Source organism: Arachis hypogaea, chromosome 1 (assembly GCF_003086295.3).
Source record: "Arachis hypogaea cultivar Tifrunner chromosome 1, arahy.Tifrunner.gnm2.J5K5, whole genome shotgun sequence".
Taxonomy (NCBI): Eukaryota; Viridiplantae; Streptophyta; class Magnoliopsida; order Fabales; family Fabaceae; genus Arachis; species Arachis hypogaea.
In genome coordinates, this window is record NC_092036.1 from 86259299 (window position 1) to 86275656 (window position 16358).

General features: G+C 38.2%; 1 protein-coding gene across 1 annotated transcript; it reads right to left on the bottom strand.

The window, feature by feature from the left end:
• Positions 1-14761: 14761 nt before the first annotated feature.
• Positions 14762-15342, bottom strand: LOC140183694 (uncharacterized). Its single transcript, XM_072232251.1, has 2 exons — positions 15111-15342; positions 14762-14994 (listed from the first exon to the last, which is right to left on the bottom strand). The coding sequence occupies exons 1-2, from the start codon at positions 15340-15342 to the stop codon at positions 14762-14764; spliced, it is 465 nt and encodes a 154-aa protein (XP_072088352.1).
• Positions 15343-16358: the final 1016 nt, after the last annotated feature.

Below are 16358 nucleotides of genomic sequence, written 5' to 3' on the forward strand. Positions count from 1 at the left end.
GATTTTTGCTCAGGTCCCTCAATTTCAGCCAGAAAATACCTGAAATCACAGAAAAACACACAAACTCATAGTAAAGTCCAGAAAAGTGAATTTTAACTAAAAACTAATAAAAATATACTAAAAACTAACTAGATCATACTAAAAACATACTAAAAACAATGCCAAAAAGCGTACAAATTATCTGCTCATCATTGAGCTTTACACCAACCTTTGCGTTTAAATTTTGAGCACACAACCATGTTGAACCTTGCAGGACAACTCTTACCACTGACCATCTTCCTCTCACTCTTAATGCCACAAAGAGCTCTAAGTTGACCATCCGTCTCCAGTAGCCGATATTCAAGTGGAATTAGAAAGCTAAGGGATATGAATTTTACCCACTTGAATGTTGTGAAGGATGATGGCAACTTAGGGGGAGGGATTTCTAATGAACTTGCAAGCTCCACTCCTTTGTGTTCTTCTTTGACAACTACCACCTCTTTGCAAATTTCTTCAATATCAACCTCTTCCTCTTGGTAGCTTTCTTCCAATTTAGTCTCTTCTTCATTGCTCACCAAGGGCATGGGAGGTTGTGCTTCTTCTTCCTTAGTCTCTATATCAAGTCCAATGGGGGAGGATTCAAATGTAGATAAGAATTCATTAATGATTGAATCCATCTCTTGATCATCTCATTCAAAGTCTTCAACCATGATATGCTTTGGAGTTTGTACACCCTCCTCAACATCAGTTTCAAACGTCTTTGAAGGAGGCTCTATAACTTGACTTTCCCATGGAGGTTCAGCATCTCCTAAGTCTTAAACCACTGCCTCCTCTTCTTCTTCAATAATTCCGGCTTCCTCCACTTTTTCCAATACCAAATCGTGCTGCTCACTATCCACCGGTGTGCCTGACTTCTCCTTCCTGCTACGTTCTTCAGTAGATTCTCCACATGAAGCCATGGGGGTTCCTTGAATGTCCGAACGTCGGAAAGGTAATCGATTTATTGCTTGATCCAGGTGTTTAAGTATGAAATCGTATTCATCCTTGATGATTTCCTGTTTAACTATTTCTTCACCTTCAAGTACAAAATCCTCCTCGTTGTCGTCCTTCACTAGTTCTTCGACCGTGCTGTCAACTTCAAGGGTCTCTACTACCTTCACCTTTAGTGCCTCCTCTAGCTCCTTATGAAGTATGGATTCGCGAAGATGATCCTCTCTCTCTTGTTCCATGTCAATTGTATCAGTGGGATCATGTTGCTCTTGGATTGATGGATGTTGGTGCTCTTCCATGGATGGTGGTGATGGTATGGGTGGATCATTATGTGGTTGAGATGGAAGTGCATTGGAGCTTGGGGGTTAATTGTTGAAGGTATTTGGTGGTCCGATTTGGGCGGCGAGAGCTTGTATGGTAGAGTTTAGATCGGCAAATGCTTTCTCCATGGAGGTTTGGGGTGGATAGGAGGGTTCATTTATTGGGAGAAAGGGTTCATGGTAAGAAGGTGGTTCATCTTGATAATGATAAGGAGCTGGTGTATATTGAGGTGGTGGTTCTGGTTATGGTTCATATGGTGGTTGGTGTGGTGAATAAGGATTGGGGTCATATGGAGGTGAATGGTGGAAAGGGACTTGTGAGTGTGGTGGTTCAAAGCTATGTTGAGGAGGTGGTTCATTGGCATATGATGGGGCTTATTGGTAACTACAAGGAGGTCCACCACACCTATCATCTTGGTATGCATTGTAGAATGGTCTTTGTCCATGATATCCTGGAAGGCGTTGTTGCCTAAAGGGTTGATCAGATCCTCTTGGCTCCATCCATCTTTGATTGCTTTGACCTTGATGCATATTCCTGTTATAGCTTCCTCTTCCTGCAACATAGTTGTAACCAGACTCATAGCCAAAAGGGTGAGAGTTCATAGTAGTAGAAGAAATTAAAAACAAAAGCTAACAAAAAGAAAATATTTTGAAAAAGATATAATTTTTGAAAAAAAAAATTTGAACTTTGAAAAATAAGATAAGATAAGATAAAAAAAATTATTAAAATAAAAATCTGAAATTTTTTTTTGACAAAATATTTACAATAACCAATAATAAGGCACACGTTTGCAATTCCCTGACAACGACGCCATTTTGAAGAACTGAAGATTGATGGTTTAGAAGTTATAATAAATTCTCGTTGCAGTTATAGTTTCTAAACCAAGCAATCAACCTTTCTTACAAACGTTTTGGTTGTCACAATTAACAAACCCCTTTGGAATTGATAACCGAAGTATTTAAACCTCGGGTCGTCTTCTCAAGGAATTGCAGGGAGGTGTGTTTTATTATTGGTTATGAAAAACAGTATTTTTGGGGTTGAAAAGGTTTTGAACAAGAGAAAGGGATTGCAGGGAATTAATAAATTAATAACTAATAAAACTCTTGGCAAGGTATGAAAACTGGAAGTCCTATCCCAGTTATCCTTATCAATTGTGATGAGAATTGGATTTTCCTCCCACTAAATTAATAACTAATAAAACTCGCGGCAAGGTGACGTAGAGACGTCGTCCACGCGTTTGCGTGGATTGAGATTCGCAGCTGCGATGTGTGCGCGTCATCCACGCGTCCGCTTCACCTAACTTCGAGGCAGCTATGGTAAATTATATATCGTTGCGAAGCCCTGGATGTTAGCTTTCCAACGCAACTGAAACCGCATCATTTGGACCTCTGTAGCTCAAGTTATAATCGTTTTAGTGTGAGAGGGTCATGTTGACAGCTTTGCAGTTGCTTCAACATCTTGTATTCCTTCCACTTTTGCATGCTTCCTTTCCATCTTCTAAGTCATTCCTGCCCTGTAATCTATTAAATCACTTAACACACATATCAAAGCATCGAATGGTAGTAAGAGAGGATTAAGATTAGCTAAATTAACACCAAAGAAACATGTTTTCAATCATAGCACAAAATCCAGAAGGAAAACATAAACTCATGCAATTAGTATGAATAAGTGTATGAAAGATTGATAAAATCCACTCAATTAAGCACAAGATAAACCATAAAATGGTGGTTTATCATCCACTTTTTGTAATGGAGAAGCTGGGGATCATTAAGATACAGCCTGCCACATTCTCATTAGAGATGGCAGACGGATCACAAAGACAAGCTTATGGATTAGTAGAGGACGTGTTAGTGAAGGTTAAAGGCCTCTACATCCCTGCTGATTTCATAATCTTAGACACTAGGAAGGAGGAGGATGAATGCATCATCCTTGGAAGACCCTTCCTAGCCACAGCAGGAGCTGTCATTGATGTTGACAGAGGAGAGCTAGTCCTTCAATTAAATGGGGACTACCTTGTGTTTAAAGCTCAAGGATCTTCTTCTGCAACCATGGAGAGGAAGCATGAAAAGCTTCTCTCAATACAGAGTCAAACAAAGCCCCCACAATCAAACTCTACGTTTGGTATTGGGAGGCCACAACCAAACTCTAAGTTTGGTGTTAAACCCCCACATTCAAACTCTAAGTTTGGTGTTGGGAGTCCACAACATTGACCTGATCACCTGTGAGGCTCCATGAGAGCCCACTGTCAAGCTAGTGATATTAAAGAAGTGCTTATTGGGAGGCAACCCAATTTTTATTTATCTAAATCTATTTTTATTTTTATTATTCTTTTATGTTTTATTAGGTTCATGATCATGTGGAGTCACAAAACAAAGACTAAAATTAAAAACAAAATCAAAAACAGCAGAAGAAACAGCACACCCTGGAGGAAGGGCTTACTCCCGTTTAAACGCCAGTAAGGAGCATCTGTCTGGCATTCAACACCAGAACAGAGCATGGATATGGCATTGAACGCTAGAAACATGCAGCAATCTGGTGTTTAAACGCCAGGATTGCACACTGAGGAAAGCTGGTGTTCAACGCCAGAAACATGCTGCAGACTGGCGTTGAACGCCCATAACAAGTATAGAACTGGTGTTTAACGCCAGAAACAAGCATCAATCTGGCGTTTTACACGCTTCATTGGTGCAGGGATGTAAATCCTTGACACCTCAGGATCTGTGGACCCCACAAGATCATCTCAGGATCTATGGACCCCACAGGATCCATACCTACCTCAACTCACCCTCTCTCTCTTTTTCACACAATCCAATAAACACTCTTCCCCAAAACCTTTCACTAATCACCTCAATCTCTCTTCACCATCACCTCTTCACCACTCACATCCATCTACTCTTCCCCATAAACCCCACCTACCTTCATAATTCAAAATCTCTTTCCCACCCAAACCCACCCTAAATGGCCGAACCATCCTTCTTCATTTTCACACAACACAACCCTCTCTTCTCCCCCTTGGCAGAATACACATCTCTCTCCCTCTCCTCCATATTTTCTTCTTCTCCTTCTATTCTTTCTTCTTTTGCTCGAGGGTGAGAAATATTCTAAGTTTGGTATGGTAAAAGCATAGCTTTTTTATTTTTCCATAACCATTGATGGCACCTAAGGCCAGAGAAACCTCTAGAAAAGGGAAAGGGAAGACAAAAGCTTCCACCTCCGAGTTATTGGAGATGGAGAGATTCATCTCAAAAGCCCATCAAGACCACTTCTATGAAGTTGTGGCCAAGAAGAAGGTGATCCCTGAGGTCCCTTTCAAGCTCAAGAAAAATGAGTATCCGGAGATCCGACATGAGATCCAAAGAAGAAGTTGGGAAGTTCTTACCAACCCCATTCAACAAGTCGGAATCCTAATGGTTCAAGAGTTCTATGCCAATGCATGGATCACTAGGAACCATGATCAAAGTATGAACCCGAATCCAAAGAATTATCTTACAATGGTTCGGGGGAAATACTTAGATTTCAGTCCGGAAAATGTGAGGTTGGCATTCAACTTGTCTATGATGCAAGAAGATGCACGCCCCTACACTAGAAGGGTCAACTTTGACCAAAGGTTGGACCAAGTCCTTATGGACATATGTGTGAAAGGAGCTCAATGGAAAAGAGACTCAAAAGGCAAGCCAGTTCAATTAAGAAGACTGGACCTAAAGCCTGTTGCTAGAGGATGGTTGGAATTCATCCAACGCTCCATCATCCTCACTAGCAACTAATCCGAAGTTACTATGGAACGGGCCATCATGATCCATAGCATCATGATTGGAGAGGAAGTAGAAGTTTATGAAGTCATCTCTCTTGAATTATACAAAATAGCCGAAAAGTCCTCCACCATGGCAAGGCTAGCTTTCCCTCATCTTATTTTCCATCTATGCTACTCAACTGGAGTTATCATAGAAGAAGACATTCTCATTGAAGAGGATAAGCCCATCACTAAGAAGAGGATGGAGCAAACAAAAGAGCCCCTTCATGGATCTCAAGAGACACATGAGGAAGCTCATCATCAAGAAATCCCTGAGATGCCTCAAGGGATGCATTTCCTCCCAACAACTATTGGGAACAACTCAACACTTCTCTAGAAGACTTGAGTTATAACATGGACCAACTAAGGGTGGATCATCAAGAGCACTCCATCATTCTCCATGAGATTAGAGAAGACCAAAGAGTAATGAGGGAGAAGCAACAAAGGCAAGGAAGAGACAAAGAAGAGCTCAAGGACATCATTGGTCCTTCAAGACGAAGACGCCACCGTCACTAAGGTGGATTCATTCCTTGTTCTTATTTCTCTATTTTTCGATTTTATGCTTCATGTTTGTCTATGTTTGTGTCTCTACTTCATGATCATTAGTGTTTAGTAACTATGTCTTAAGGTTATGAATAATTCCATGAATCCTTCACCTTTCTTAAATGAAAAATGTTTTTAATTCAAAAGAACAAGAAGTACATGAGTTTCGAATTCATCCTTGAAATTAGTTTAATTATATTGATGTGGTGACAATACTCTTTGTTTTCTGAATGAGTGGTTGAACAGTGCATATTTTTTATCTTGTTGTTTATGAATGTTAAAATTCTTGGCTCTTGAAAGAATGATGAACAAGAGAAATGTTATTGATGATCTGAAAAATCATAAATTTGATTTTTGAAGCAAGAAAAAGTAGTGAAAAAGCAAAAAGCTTGCGAAAAAAATGTAAAAGAAAAAGAAAAAGAAAGCAGAAAAAGCCAATAGCCCTTAAAACCAAAAGGCAAGGGTAAAAAGGATCCAAGGTTTTGAGCATCAATGGATAGGAGGGCCCAAGGAAATAAATCCAGGCCTAAGCGGCTAAATCAAGTTGTCCCTAACCATGTGCTTGTGGCATGCAGGTCCAAGTGAAAAGCTTGAGACTGAGTGGTTAAAGTCGTGATCCAAAGCAAACAGAGTGTGCTTAAGAGCTCTGGACACCTCTAACTGGGAACTTTAGCAAAGCTGAGTCACAATCTGAAAAGGTTCACCCAGTCATGTGTCTGTGGCATTTATGTATCCAGTGGTAATACTGGAAAACAAAGTGCGTAGGGCCACGGCCAAGACTAAAAAAAGTAGCTGTGTTCAAGAATTAACATATTTAACTAAGAGAATCAATAACACTATCTAAAATTCTAAGTTCCTATAAGATGCCAATCATTCTAAATTCAAAGGAAAAAATGAGATGCAAAAACTGTTCAGAAGCGAAAAGCTATGAGTCCCGCCCATCTAATTAGAACTAATATTCATTGATATTTTGAGATTTATAGTATATTCTCTTCTTTTTATCCTATTTGATTTTCAGTTGCTTGGGGACAAGCAACAATTTAAGTTTGGTGTTGTGATGAGCGGATAATTTATACGCTTTTTGGCATTGATTTTAGGTAGTTTTTAGTAGGATCTAGCTACTTTTAGGGATGTTTTCATTGTTTTTTATGCTAAATTTATTTTTCTGGACTTTACTATGAGTTTGTGTATTTTTTTTATTTCATGTATTTTCTGGCTGAAATTGAGGGACCTGAGCAAAACTCTGATAAAAGCCTAACAAAGGACTGCTGATGCTGTTGGAATCTGACCTCCCTGCACTCGAAATAGATTTTCTAGAGCTACAGAACTCCAAATGGCACGCTCTCAACGGCATTGGAAATTCGACATCCAGAGCTTTCCAGAAATATATAATAGTCTATACTTTATTCGAGATTAGACGATGCAAACTGGTGTTCAACGGCAGTTCCATGCTGCATTCTAGAGTCAAACGCCAGAAACACGTCACAAACCAGAGTTAGACGCCAAAATACGTTACAACTTGGCGTTTAACTCCAAAAGAAGCCTCTGCACATGTAAAGCTCAAGCTCAGCCCAAGCACGCACCAAGTGGGCCCCAGAAGTGGATTTTTGCATCAATTACTTATTTCTGTAAACCCTAGTAGCTAGTCTAGTATAAATAGGACATTTTACTATTGTATTAGACATCTTGGTTCCATCTTGGCTTTCGTCTTTTATCTTAGCATCCATATTTGGATGTTTAGTTCTTAGACTTTGGGGGCTGGCCATTCGGCCATGCCTGAACCTTGATCACTTATGTATTTTCAACGGTAGAGTTTCTACACACCATATATTAAGGTGTGGAGCTTTGCTGTACCTCGAGTTTTAATGCAAAGTACTACTATTTTATATTCAATTTGGCTTATTCTTACTCTAAGATATTCGTTGCACTTCAACATGATGAATGTGATGATTCGTGACACTCACCATCATTCTCACCTATGAACGCGTGACTGACAACCACTTCCGTTCTACCTTAGAACGAGCGAGTATCTCTTGGATTCCCTAACCAGAATCTTCATGGTATAAGCTAGAACCCTTTGGCGGCCACTCTTGAGGATCCAGAAAGTCTAAACCTTGTCTGTGGTATTCCAAGTAGGATTCAGGGATTGAATGGCTGTGACAAGCTTCAAACTCGCGATTGTTGGGCGTGATGACAAACGCAAAAGAATTAATGGATTCTATTCCGACATGATCGAGAACCGACAGATGATTAGCCGTGTTGTGACAAGAGCATTTGGACCATTTTCACTGAGAGGATGGGAAGTAGCCATTGACAACGGTGATGCCCTACATACAGCTTGCCATGGAAAGGAGTGTGAATGATTGAAGGAAGGTAGTAGGAAAGCAGAGATTTAACAGGGACAAAGCATCTCCATACACTTATCTGAAATTCCTACCAATGATTTACATAAGTATCTCTATCTTTATTTTCTATTTATTTATTATTATTTTCAAAAACCATTATAACCATATGAATCCGCCTAACTGAGATTTACAAGGTGACCATAGCTTGCTTCATACCAACAATCTCCGTGGGATCGACCCTTACTCACGTAAGGTGTATTACTTGGACGACCCAGTGCACTTGCTGGTTAGTTGTGCGGAGTTGTGACAAAGTGTGATTCACATTTGAGAGCACCAAGTCATTGGAGAAATTGTTAATGATCACAATTTCGTGCACCAATAGCAAAGTCACTAGCATCACACTTTAATTCAAATGGTAGATCCCAGTCAGGGGGAGCTATAATGGGAGCAGAGGTAAGGTTCGCTTCCAGAGTTTCAAAAGCATGCAAACAATCAGAATCAAAGACAAAAGGAACATCAGCAACCAACAGGTTGCTTAGAGGTTTAGCAATTTTAGAAAAATTCTTTATAAATCTTCTATAAAATCCTACATGACCCAAGAAACTCCTGACTGTCTTAACATTAGTTGGTGGTGGTAATTTTTCAATTACCTCCACCTTTGCTCTATCAACCTCAATTCTTTTACTTGAAATCCGGTGTCCAAGAACAATACCTTCTGTAACCATAAAATGAAATTTTTTCCAGTTTAAAACAAGGTTGGATTCTTGACACCGTTTCAAGACAAGAGATAAATGCTTAAGGCAGGATTCAAAAGAATTACCAAAAACAGAAATGTCATCCATAAATACCTCAATAAACTTTTCAACCATATCAGAAAAAATTGAAAGCATACACATCTGAAAAGTTGCTGGAGCGTTGCAAAGTCTAAAAGGCATTCTTCTGTAGGCAAATACTCCAAAGGGGCATGTGAATGCTGTCTTCTCTTGATCTTGAGGGTCCACTGCAATTTGGTTATATCTAGAGTATCCATCTAGAAAGCAATAAAATGCATGACTAGCTAACCTCTTAAGCATTTGATCAATGAAAGGCAGGGGAAAATGATCCTTCCTTGTAGCAGTATTGAGCCTCCTGTAGTCTATACACATTCTCCATCCTGTGACTGTTCTTGTGGGAATAAGCTCATTCCTTTCATTCTTGATTACTGGCATCCCTCCTTTCTTGGGAACTACCTGCACAGGACTTACCCAAGGACTGTCAGAAATAGGATAAATAATTCCTGCTTCCTATAGTTTCATTACCTCTTTTTGGACCACCTCTTTCATGGTTGGATTGAGTCTCCTTTGTGGTTGCACAACTGGTTTAGCATCATCTTCAAGGAGGATCTTGTGCATACACTTGGTTGGACTAATCCCCTTCAAGTCACTAATGGTCCACCCAAGAGCTGTTTTATGACTCTTGAGTACTGAAATAAGCACCTCTTCCTCTTCAAGCTTCAGGGAAGAGCTAATAATCACTGGATATGAGTCATTCTCACCCAAAATCACATATTTCAGAGAAGGGGGTAAGGATTTGAGCTCAAGCTGGGGGGCTTCCTCCTCTGTTCTAGGCGTGTGAACTATAGTCTTCTAGGGTGGTGAATTATCAACTTCAACTAATTCATACTCAGAGATAGTATCCAGAATGTCATCAAGCACCTCAGCTTTCAGTACCTCTTGACCAAGTGGTTCAATAACATCTATTTTTATACACCTTTTAGAATCATTAGGGTGCTTAAGAGCTTCAAAAACATGAAGGACCACCTGTTCTTCATTGACCCTCAGGGTTAATTCACCGTTTTGTATATCAATCAGAGCTCTACCTGTAGCTAAAAAGGGTCTACCAAGTATAATAGAGGATTTTACCTCCTCTTCCATGTTTAATATAACAAAATCAATAGGAAAGATGAATGGTCCTATTTTAACAAGTAAATCCTCAACAACACCCACAGGTAATTTAATAGAAAGATTAGCAAGTTGAAGAAAAATACGAGTGGGTTTTACCTCCTCAATTTGAAATTTTTTCATTACTGAAAGTGGCATTAGATTGATGCTTGATCTAAGGTCACATAAAGCTCTCTGAATGATGACATCTCCAATGGTGCAACGAATGACAAAGCTCCTAGGGTCGGGCATCTTCTTAGGAAGGTTGTGTTGAATAATTGCACTACATTCCTTGGTTAACACTATTGTTTCTTGTTCCTTCCAATTCCTCTTGTGGGTCAATTGTCCTTTCATAAATTTAGCATAGAGAGGCATTTGCTCAGGAGCCTCTGCAAAGGGAATGTTGATTTGTAGCTTCTTGAAGACATCTAAAAATTTAGAGAACTACTTTTCTTTGGAGGCCTTCTGAAGTCTCTGAGGATATGGAATGTTTGGCTTGTATTCAGGAGCCTTTGGCAATGTAGGATACGTGCTAGAGAGTCAGGGAACGGGTTGTCTGCACTCTTTGGAGGGACGTTCTCCACTTCTTCCTTTTTCTCCTCTGGAGCTTTCTTTTCAACTAGCTCTTCATTGGCCCTTGTCTCAGAGCCAGCTGTTTTACCACTTCTCAATTGAATATCCTTGCAGTCTTCTCTTGGGTTCACCATTGTATCACCTGGAAATATACTCGCAGACCTCTCAGGTATTTGCTTGCTCAGCTGGCCCATTTTAACTTCCAAGTTTCTAATGAAGGCTCTGGTTTCCTGCATAAAACTCCTCATCATCTCCCAATTAGAATCTTCCTTGGATTTAGAGTTAGCCTGCTGAGGCTGAGATTGGCGGTTATTGTAATTATTCTGTTGGAAGCCACCCTGAGACTTATTGTTGAAATTCTGAGGTCTCTGAGGTTGGTCTCTCCACCCAAAATTTGGGTGATTTCTCCATCCTTGATTGTATGTCTGAGAATAGGGGTCATTATTGGGATTTTTGGAACCACTCCCCATGTAATTGACCTGTTCAGAAGAGGATTGATCATAATCATAATTATCATTTTGCACTAAATTCCCTCCCATGTCATAGGAGATCTCTTGAGGTGGATTTTGGGTGTTGATAGCTGAGACTTGCATGCCACCCATGTGTTGAGTAAGTAAATTTATTTGCTGAGACATAAGCTTGTTCTGAGCAAGAATAGCATTAAGAGCTTCCACTTTCATGACACCCTTCTTCTGAGGAGCCTCAGAGTTCACAAGATTTTTGTTAGATGAGTATAAATATTGGTTGCTAGCAACTAATTCAATAAGCTCAATAGTCTCCTCCGGTGTCTTCTTCTTGTGCAATGAACCTCCTGCAGAATTATCTAAGCACATCTTGGACATTTCACCCAAACCTTCATAAAAGATATCTAGTTGAGTCCATTTGAAAAACATGTCTGGAGGACATTACCTAGTCAGTAGCTTGTATCTCTCCCAAGCTTCATATAGAGTTTCACCATCCTTCTGCCTGAAGGTCTGAACCTCCACCCTAAGCTTAGTCAGCTTCTTTAGTGGGAAAAATTTAATGAGAAACTCAGTAACCACCTTGTTCCAAGTATCCAAACTTTTCTTGGGTTGAGAATCTAGCCATAGCTTTGCTCCATCCCTTAGAGCAAACGGGAAGAGCATGAGTTTGTACACCTCTGGGTTAACTCCATTTGTCTTCACAGTATCACAAATCTGTAGAAAATTGGAAATAAATTGATTTGGGTCTTCGTGGGGAAGACCATGATACTGGCAGTTTTATTGCACCAGGGTGACTAGTTGTGGCTTCAACTCAAAGTTGTTCGCAGCTATAGGAGGTACCACAATGCTTTTTCTATACAGATCTGCTGTAGGAGCGGAGAAAGAGCCAAGTACTCTCCTTTGTTGTTCATTCCCATTCGGATTTGCCACATTGGTATTATCAGCATCATTAGGATCCATAGTGGATTATGCAGCCTTGTAGCGTCTTGCTTGTTGTAAACGCCACCTGAAAGTTCTTTCAGGTTCAGGATCAAAGTCCAAGAGATGTTCTTTGTCTCTGTTCCTGCGCATAAACAAACAGAAAATAAGAAAATATGGAACTCTCTACGTCAGAGTGCAGAGAATTCCCAGTGAGATAACCTGAATAAAGAGATAAAAATATTGAATAAAACAAACAGACACTAAAATTTAAAAATTATTAGTAGAATTAAGACTAAAAATTTTCGAAATTAGTAGGCAAATTAAATAAGAAAAATTAAAACTAGGGAATACCAAACTTAATTTCAAAAATTAAGAAAAATATTAATATTAAATTATATATATATATATATATTTTAATTAATTAATAAAAGTGAAATAAAAAAAGGTTACGGTATAAAGGGGAGGGGGGAAAGTAACGAAAAGGAAAAGAAAAAAATAACGTAAACGAAAAAAAAAGAAAAAAATTAACGTAAAGGAAAAAAAAAGAGAAAAAAAACGTAAAATGCAAAATAAAAATTAATAATAAAATAAAAATATAAAAAATATAATAAAAAATTATCTAATCTAAGCAATCAAACAACGAATAATTGTTAATCACAGTCAATCCCCGGCAACGGTGCCAAAAACTTGATACGGTATTTTACAACCCAAACTAACCGGCAAGTGCACTGGGCCAAGTAATACCTTACGTGAGTAAGGGTCAATCCCACGAGGATTGATGGACTAAGCAATAATGGTTAAGAATTTTAGAAAGCAATAATGGTCGATCCCAAGTAATACCTTACTTGGTATTCGAAGAGCATTAAACAGTAAATTAAGAATTTCAGAAAGCAAGCAGCAATGAGTTGGGAATAAAATATGGAGAAAACAGTTAAGGCTTCAGGGTTATCTATATTTCTGGATTAATTTTTCTTACTAACTATTTTAATCATGCAATATTTAATTCATGGCAAACTATATGTGACTAGACCCTAATTCCTTAGACCTTCCTAGTCTCCTCTAAAATTCATTAACTGCCAATTCCTTGGTCAATTAATTCCAATTATAAGGTAATGATTAAATTTCAGTTTATATGCCACAAGAATCCTAATTATCCATAAACAAGGGGATTATATGTCATGTATCCCGTTAAATACAAACAATTAGAAATTCAGGATAATATGTTTTCAAGCTGTTGTTCAAGTAAAGAGCTTTTCCAAGTTTTACAAGAACTCAATTAGAACATGGGTCATACTTCCGTTCCACCCAAATTCATAAAATAAAGAACGAAAACAATTATTGAAATATAAATCAAAACATGAATTAAATTAGAAAGAGCAAACAAATGAAATGCATACAATTAGACAGAGCTCTTAACCTTAACAATGAAGGATTAGTTGCTCATGGTTCAGAGAAGAAAACTAGGATTGTAAATTGGAATGGAATAATGTTGTCCTAGAATAACCCTGTTGGCATTCCTTTTATAATTAATCCTAATTAATTTAAAATCTATCTAAAACTAAAATAATATATTTTCCTAAAAATAAGATTTGAATTTAAATTCGAATTAATTAACAAGTCTTTAGCTGATGGGTGAGGACCACTTGTTTTGTCCATTTTGCAGCTTCTAATCTGTGTTTTTTGGGCTAAAAACTGGGTCAAAACAGCCCAAAAATCGCCCCCAGCATTTTTTTGCATTTTCTACACGTGGCGCATGTCACACGTATGCGTCTCTGTTCTTCTTCGCAAGTCACGCAGACACGTCGGTCACGCGTACGTGTCGCTGAGCAACTCTTCAAATCACGCGTACGCGTCAGTCACACGCACGTGTCGCCATGGAAATCTCCAAATCATGCGTACGCGTCAGTCACGTGTACGCGTCGCTCCTCGCTGCCATCTTCTTTGATTCTTGTGCTGCAAAAACTCCATCAAATTCTGCCGAATGCTACCTAAAATAAACAAAATTGCAAAAGATTCAAAGTAGCATCCATATTGGCTAAAAGATAATTAATTCTTTATTAAACTCAACAATTTAAGTGCAAATTCACTAGGAAAAGATAGAAAAGATGCTCACACATCAATCATCCAACAAACCGCAAGCAAAACATGCCTCCCGAAGTGATTTGTAAACAACACCATGTATGTTCGAATGTCCTCATAACTTGTTGGTCCTTTCACCAAATTAAGAAGTATCCTAAGATAATATGACTCCCCCGAAGAAGGAGGAACAAAATAAACACGACCAATTACATTATGTGACCTTCTTCGATGCCATTTCTTGGAATTAGAATTCCATACAAATTTGGAAGGAAAGTCTGCATAGCTCAACTATTTTGCTTCCTCGAATTCATGATTTGCTTCAAACCATGCCAAGAACATGGATTGATTGATAGTTGGCATTTTGACCACATCTTTCAATGATTCGTGATCTTTGAATAAAACAATTTGTTCGCTTGACAAGTGAAAAGGTAGGTGGATGACTGCTGGGTACTTGTAACGGATATCATATCCTATAATTCGCCAAGCTGCTTCGCATGGAGATAAATACCTACAATCATAGTACATCTTTATCTCGTCAATCTCATGTCATGATGATTTTGTAGACCCCTCGCGGTAAAAAGAAGCAGTAACATGGTCATGACCCTTGTTAACATACTTGAATAAATATTTAATTGACCTAGATTGATTGCACCATTCAACATTGATGTGAGCACCATATTTTAACAATAAACTTCGATTGTGTGGAACAACCCATCTGTTATCTAATTCAATCCCAGATTTCTTTATAGTTCTCCTAGTGTCTCTGCGGTGATAAATGGGATATCCATCATCATCAATAGAAGTGGAATCAACAAAACGCTTAGGAAAATTCCTCAATCACCTACCATTGTCCATACATAGTGAATCCTTTAAGGAAGCTCCACATGGATCATGAATCATCAAGTTACTGACTGCATCATAGTACTTTGCATCAACGCTTTTATCTGATATTTCCGTAGATATAATCTTATCAATATCATCAGGAGTAGGGTACTTGTCCCATTCATGAAGAAATAACAATATATGTGCATGAGGCAAACCACGCTTCTGGAATTCAATAGTGTATACCACTGTGAAAAGAACAAATAATAGTTAATAAGACTTTAATTCGTATAAAAGGTTTGTCACTATGTTGTCACAAAATGTAACTAATCTATTCAACCGAAAATCATACTTAAAAAAATACCTGCAACGACCCTTCCAAATAACATATTCACACGAAGATCTTTAATAAAGCTATCTAGCTTCATTTTAAACATTCTACATACAATGCCAGGCCTGTCTTCAGCTTTTAGTCCCCTTGTAGACAAATGATCCACTATTTCTGGCCATTTAGGATTGCATGTAAGGGTCAAGAATAAATCAGGATAACCAACTTTGGTACAAATTCCCATAGCATCTTGATAATTCTGAATCATGTATCTAGGATCTCCAACAAAAGTTGCTGGTAAGACTATACGCTGCCATGTGTAGTTGCAGAATTATCTCCATTCACAACAGCTTCACATATACCTTTGTAGAGATCACACTGTACATTTTCCTGGTGAAAACGATAGTAATTTAGTCGAGATGATTCGATCATTGAATAAGCATCAACTATGAATTGTTGGAAGAGTCGTCTAGAATAAAGCAAAGGAGAATCGTCCGAGAATCTTTCCTAAATATAAAATGCAAAATAGTCCTTTATGGTTACACACGTTTTTCGTTGTCATTCTTTCTTTTAATGCAATTAAGTGGTATATGCTCTTGAAACCCATCCTCTCCATATGGAAACAAAATTGGATACTGTAATCCAAGACAAGATGGATTGAGTTCTGTTATACACTGAAGACTTCCACTTCGGGTTTGAACAACAATATCTCTCTCCGTTCGTGATGTATCAAAATCACCCACAATTAATCCAGCCATTTCTGATACTGAGGGCAAATTATATCTTCTTCCATCTCGTCCTCTCTTCCCAATAAGCCTAAGCTTAACATTTTTTTGAGTGTCATTGTTCAAAGAGTCTCTAACCAGCGAAATGAATTTACCAACACATTATCTTTATCAAGCATCTCCTTCAGTTCTTGGAAAATTAACATATCAACTTTGCTCCTTTGGTCATTCCCACTATCTAAAATTAAATCACTGCTTTATTATATGGTTCATGAAATTGGTAAACTCGATTAATGAATAACTTTAATGTCTATAACTAGGTAAACCCTACTAAAATACTAAAAGAAATATAATCAATGATTATTTCTTAATTTTAAATCATGTTTAATTCACTTTATAAAGAAAAGAGATTATATTAATATACTTTGATTGAGCACCTTTAACAATGCAAGAAGACAAATAAATCTAATAAATTAAATTTACTAATTGAATGAAATTCAACATAGATATACACCACAAAGAATATATACCTTACAACTTGGATTCTATTAGATATCTC

Bases quoted from the DNA above. Each gene is read 5' to 3' on its own strand.
- LOC140183694 (XM_072232251.1), bottom strand. From the start codon at position 15,342: ATGATTCAGAATTATCAAGATGCTATGGGAATTTGTACCAAAGTTGGT. The intron at 14,995-15,110 runs GTATTTTTTTAA...TTCTTTTCACAG, and splicing joins ATTTGGAAGGGTCGTTGCAG to TGGTATACACTATTGAATTC.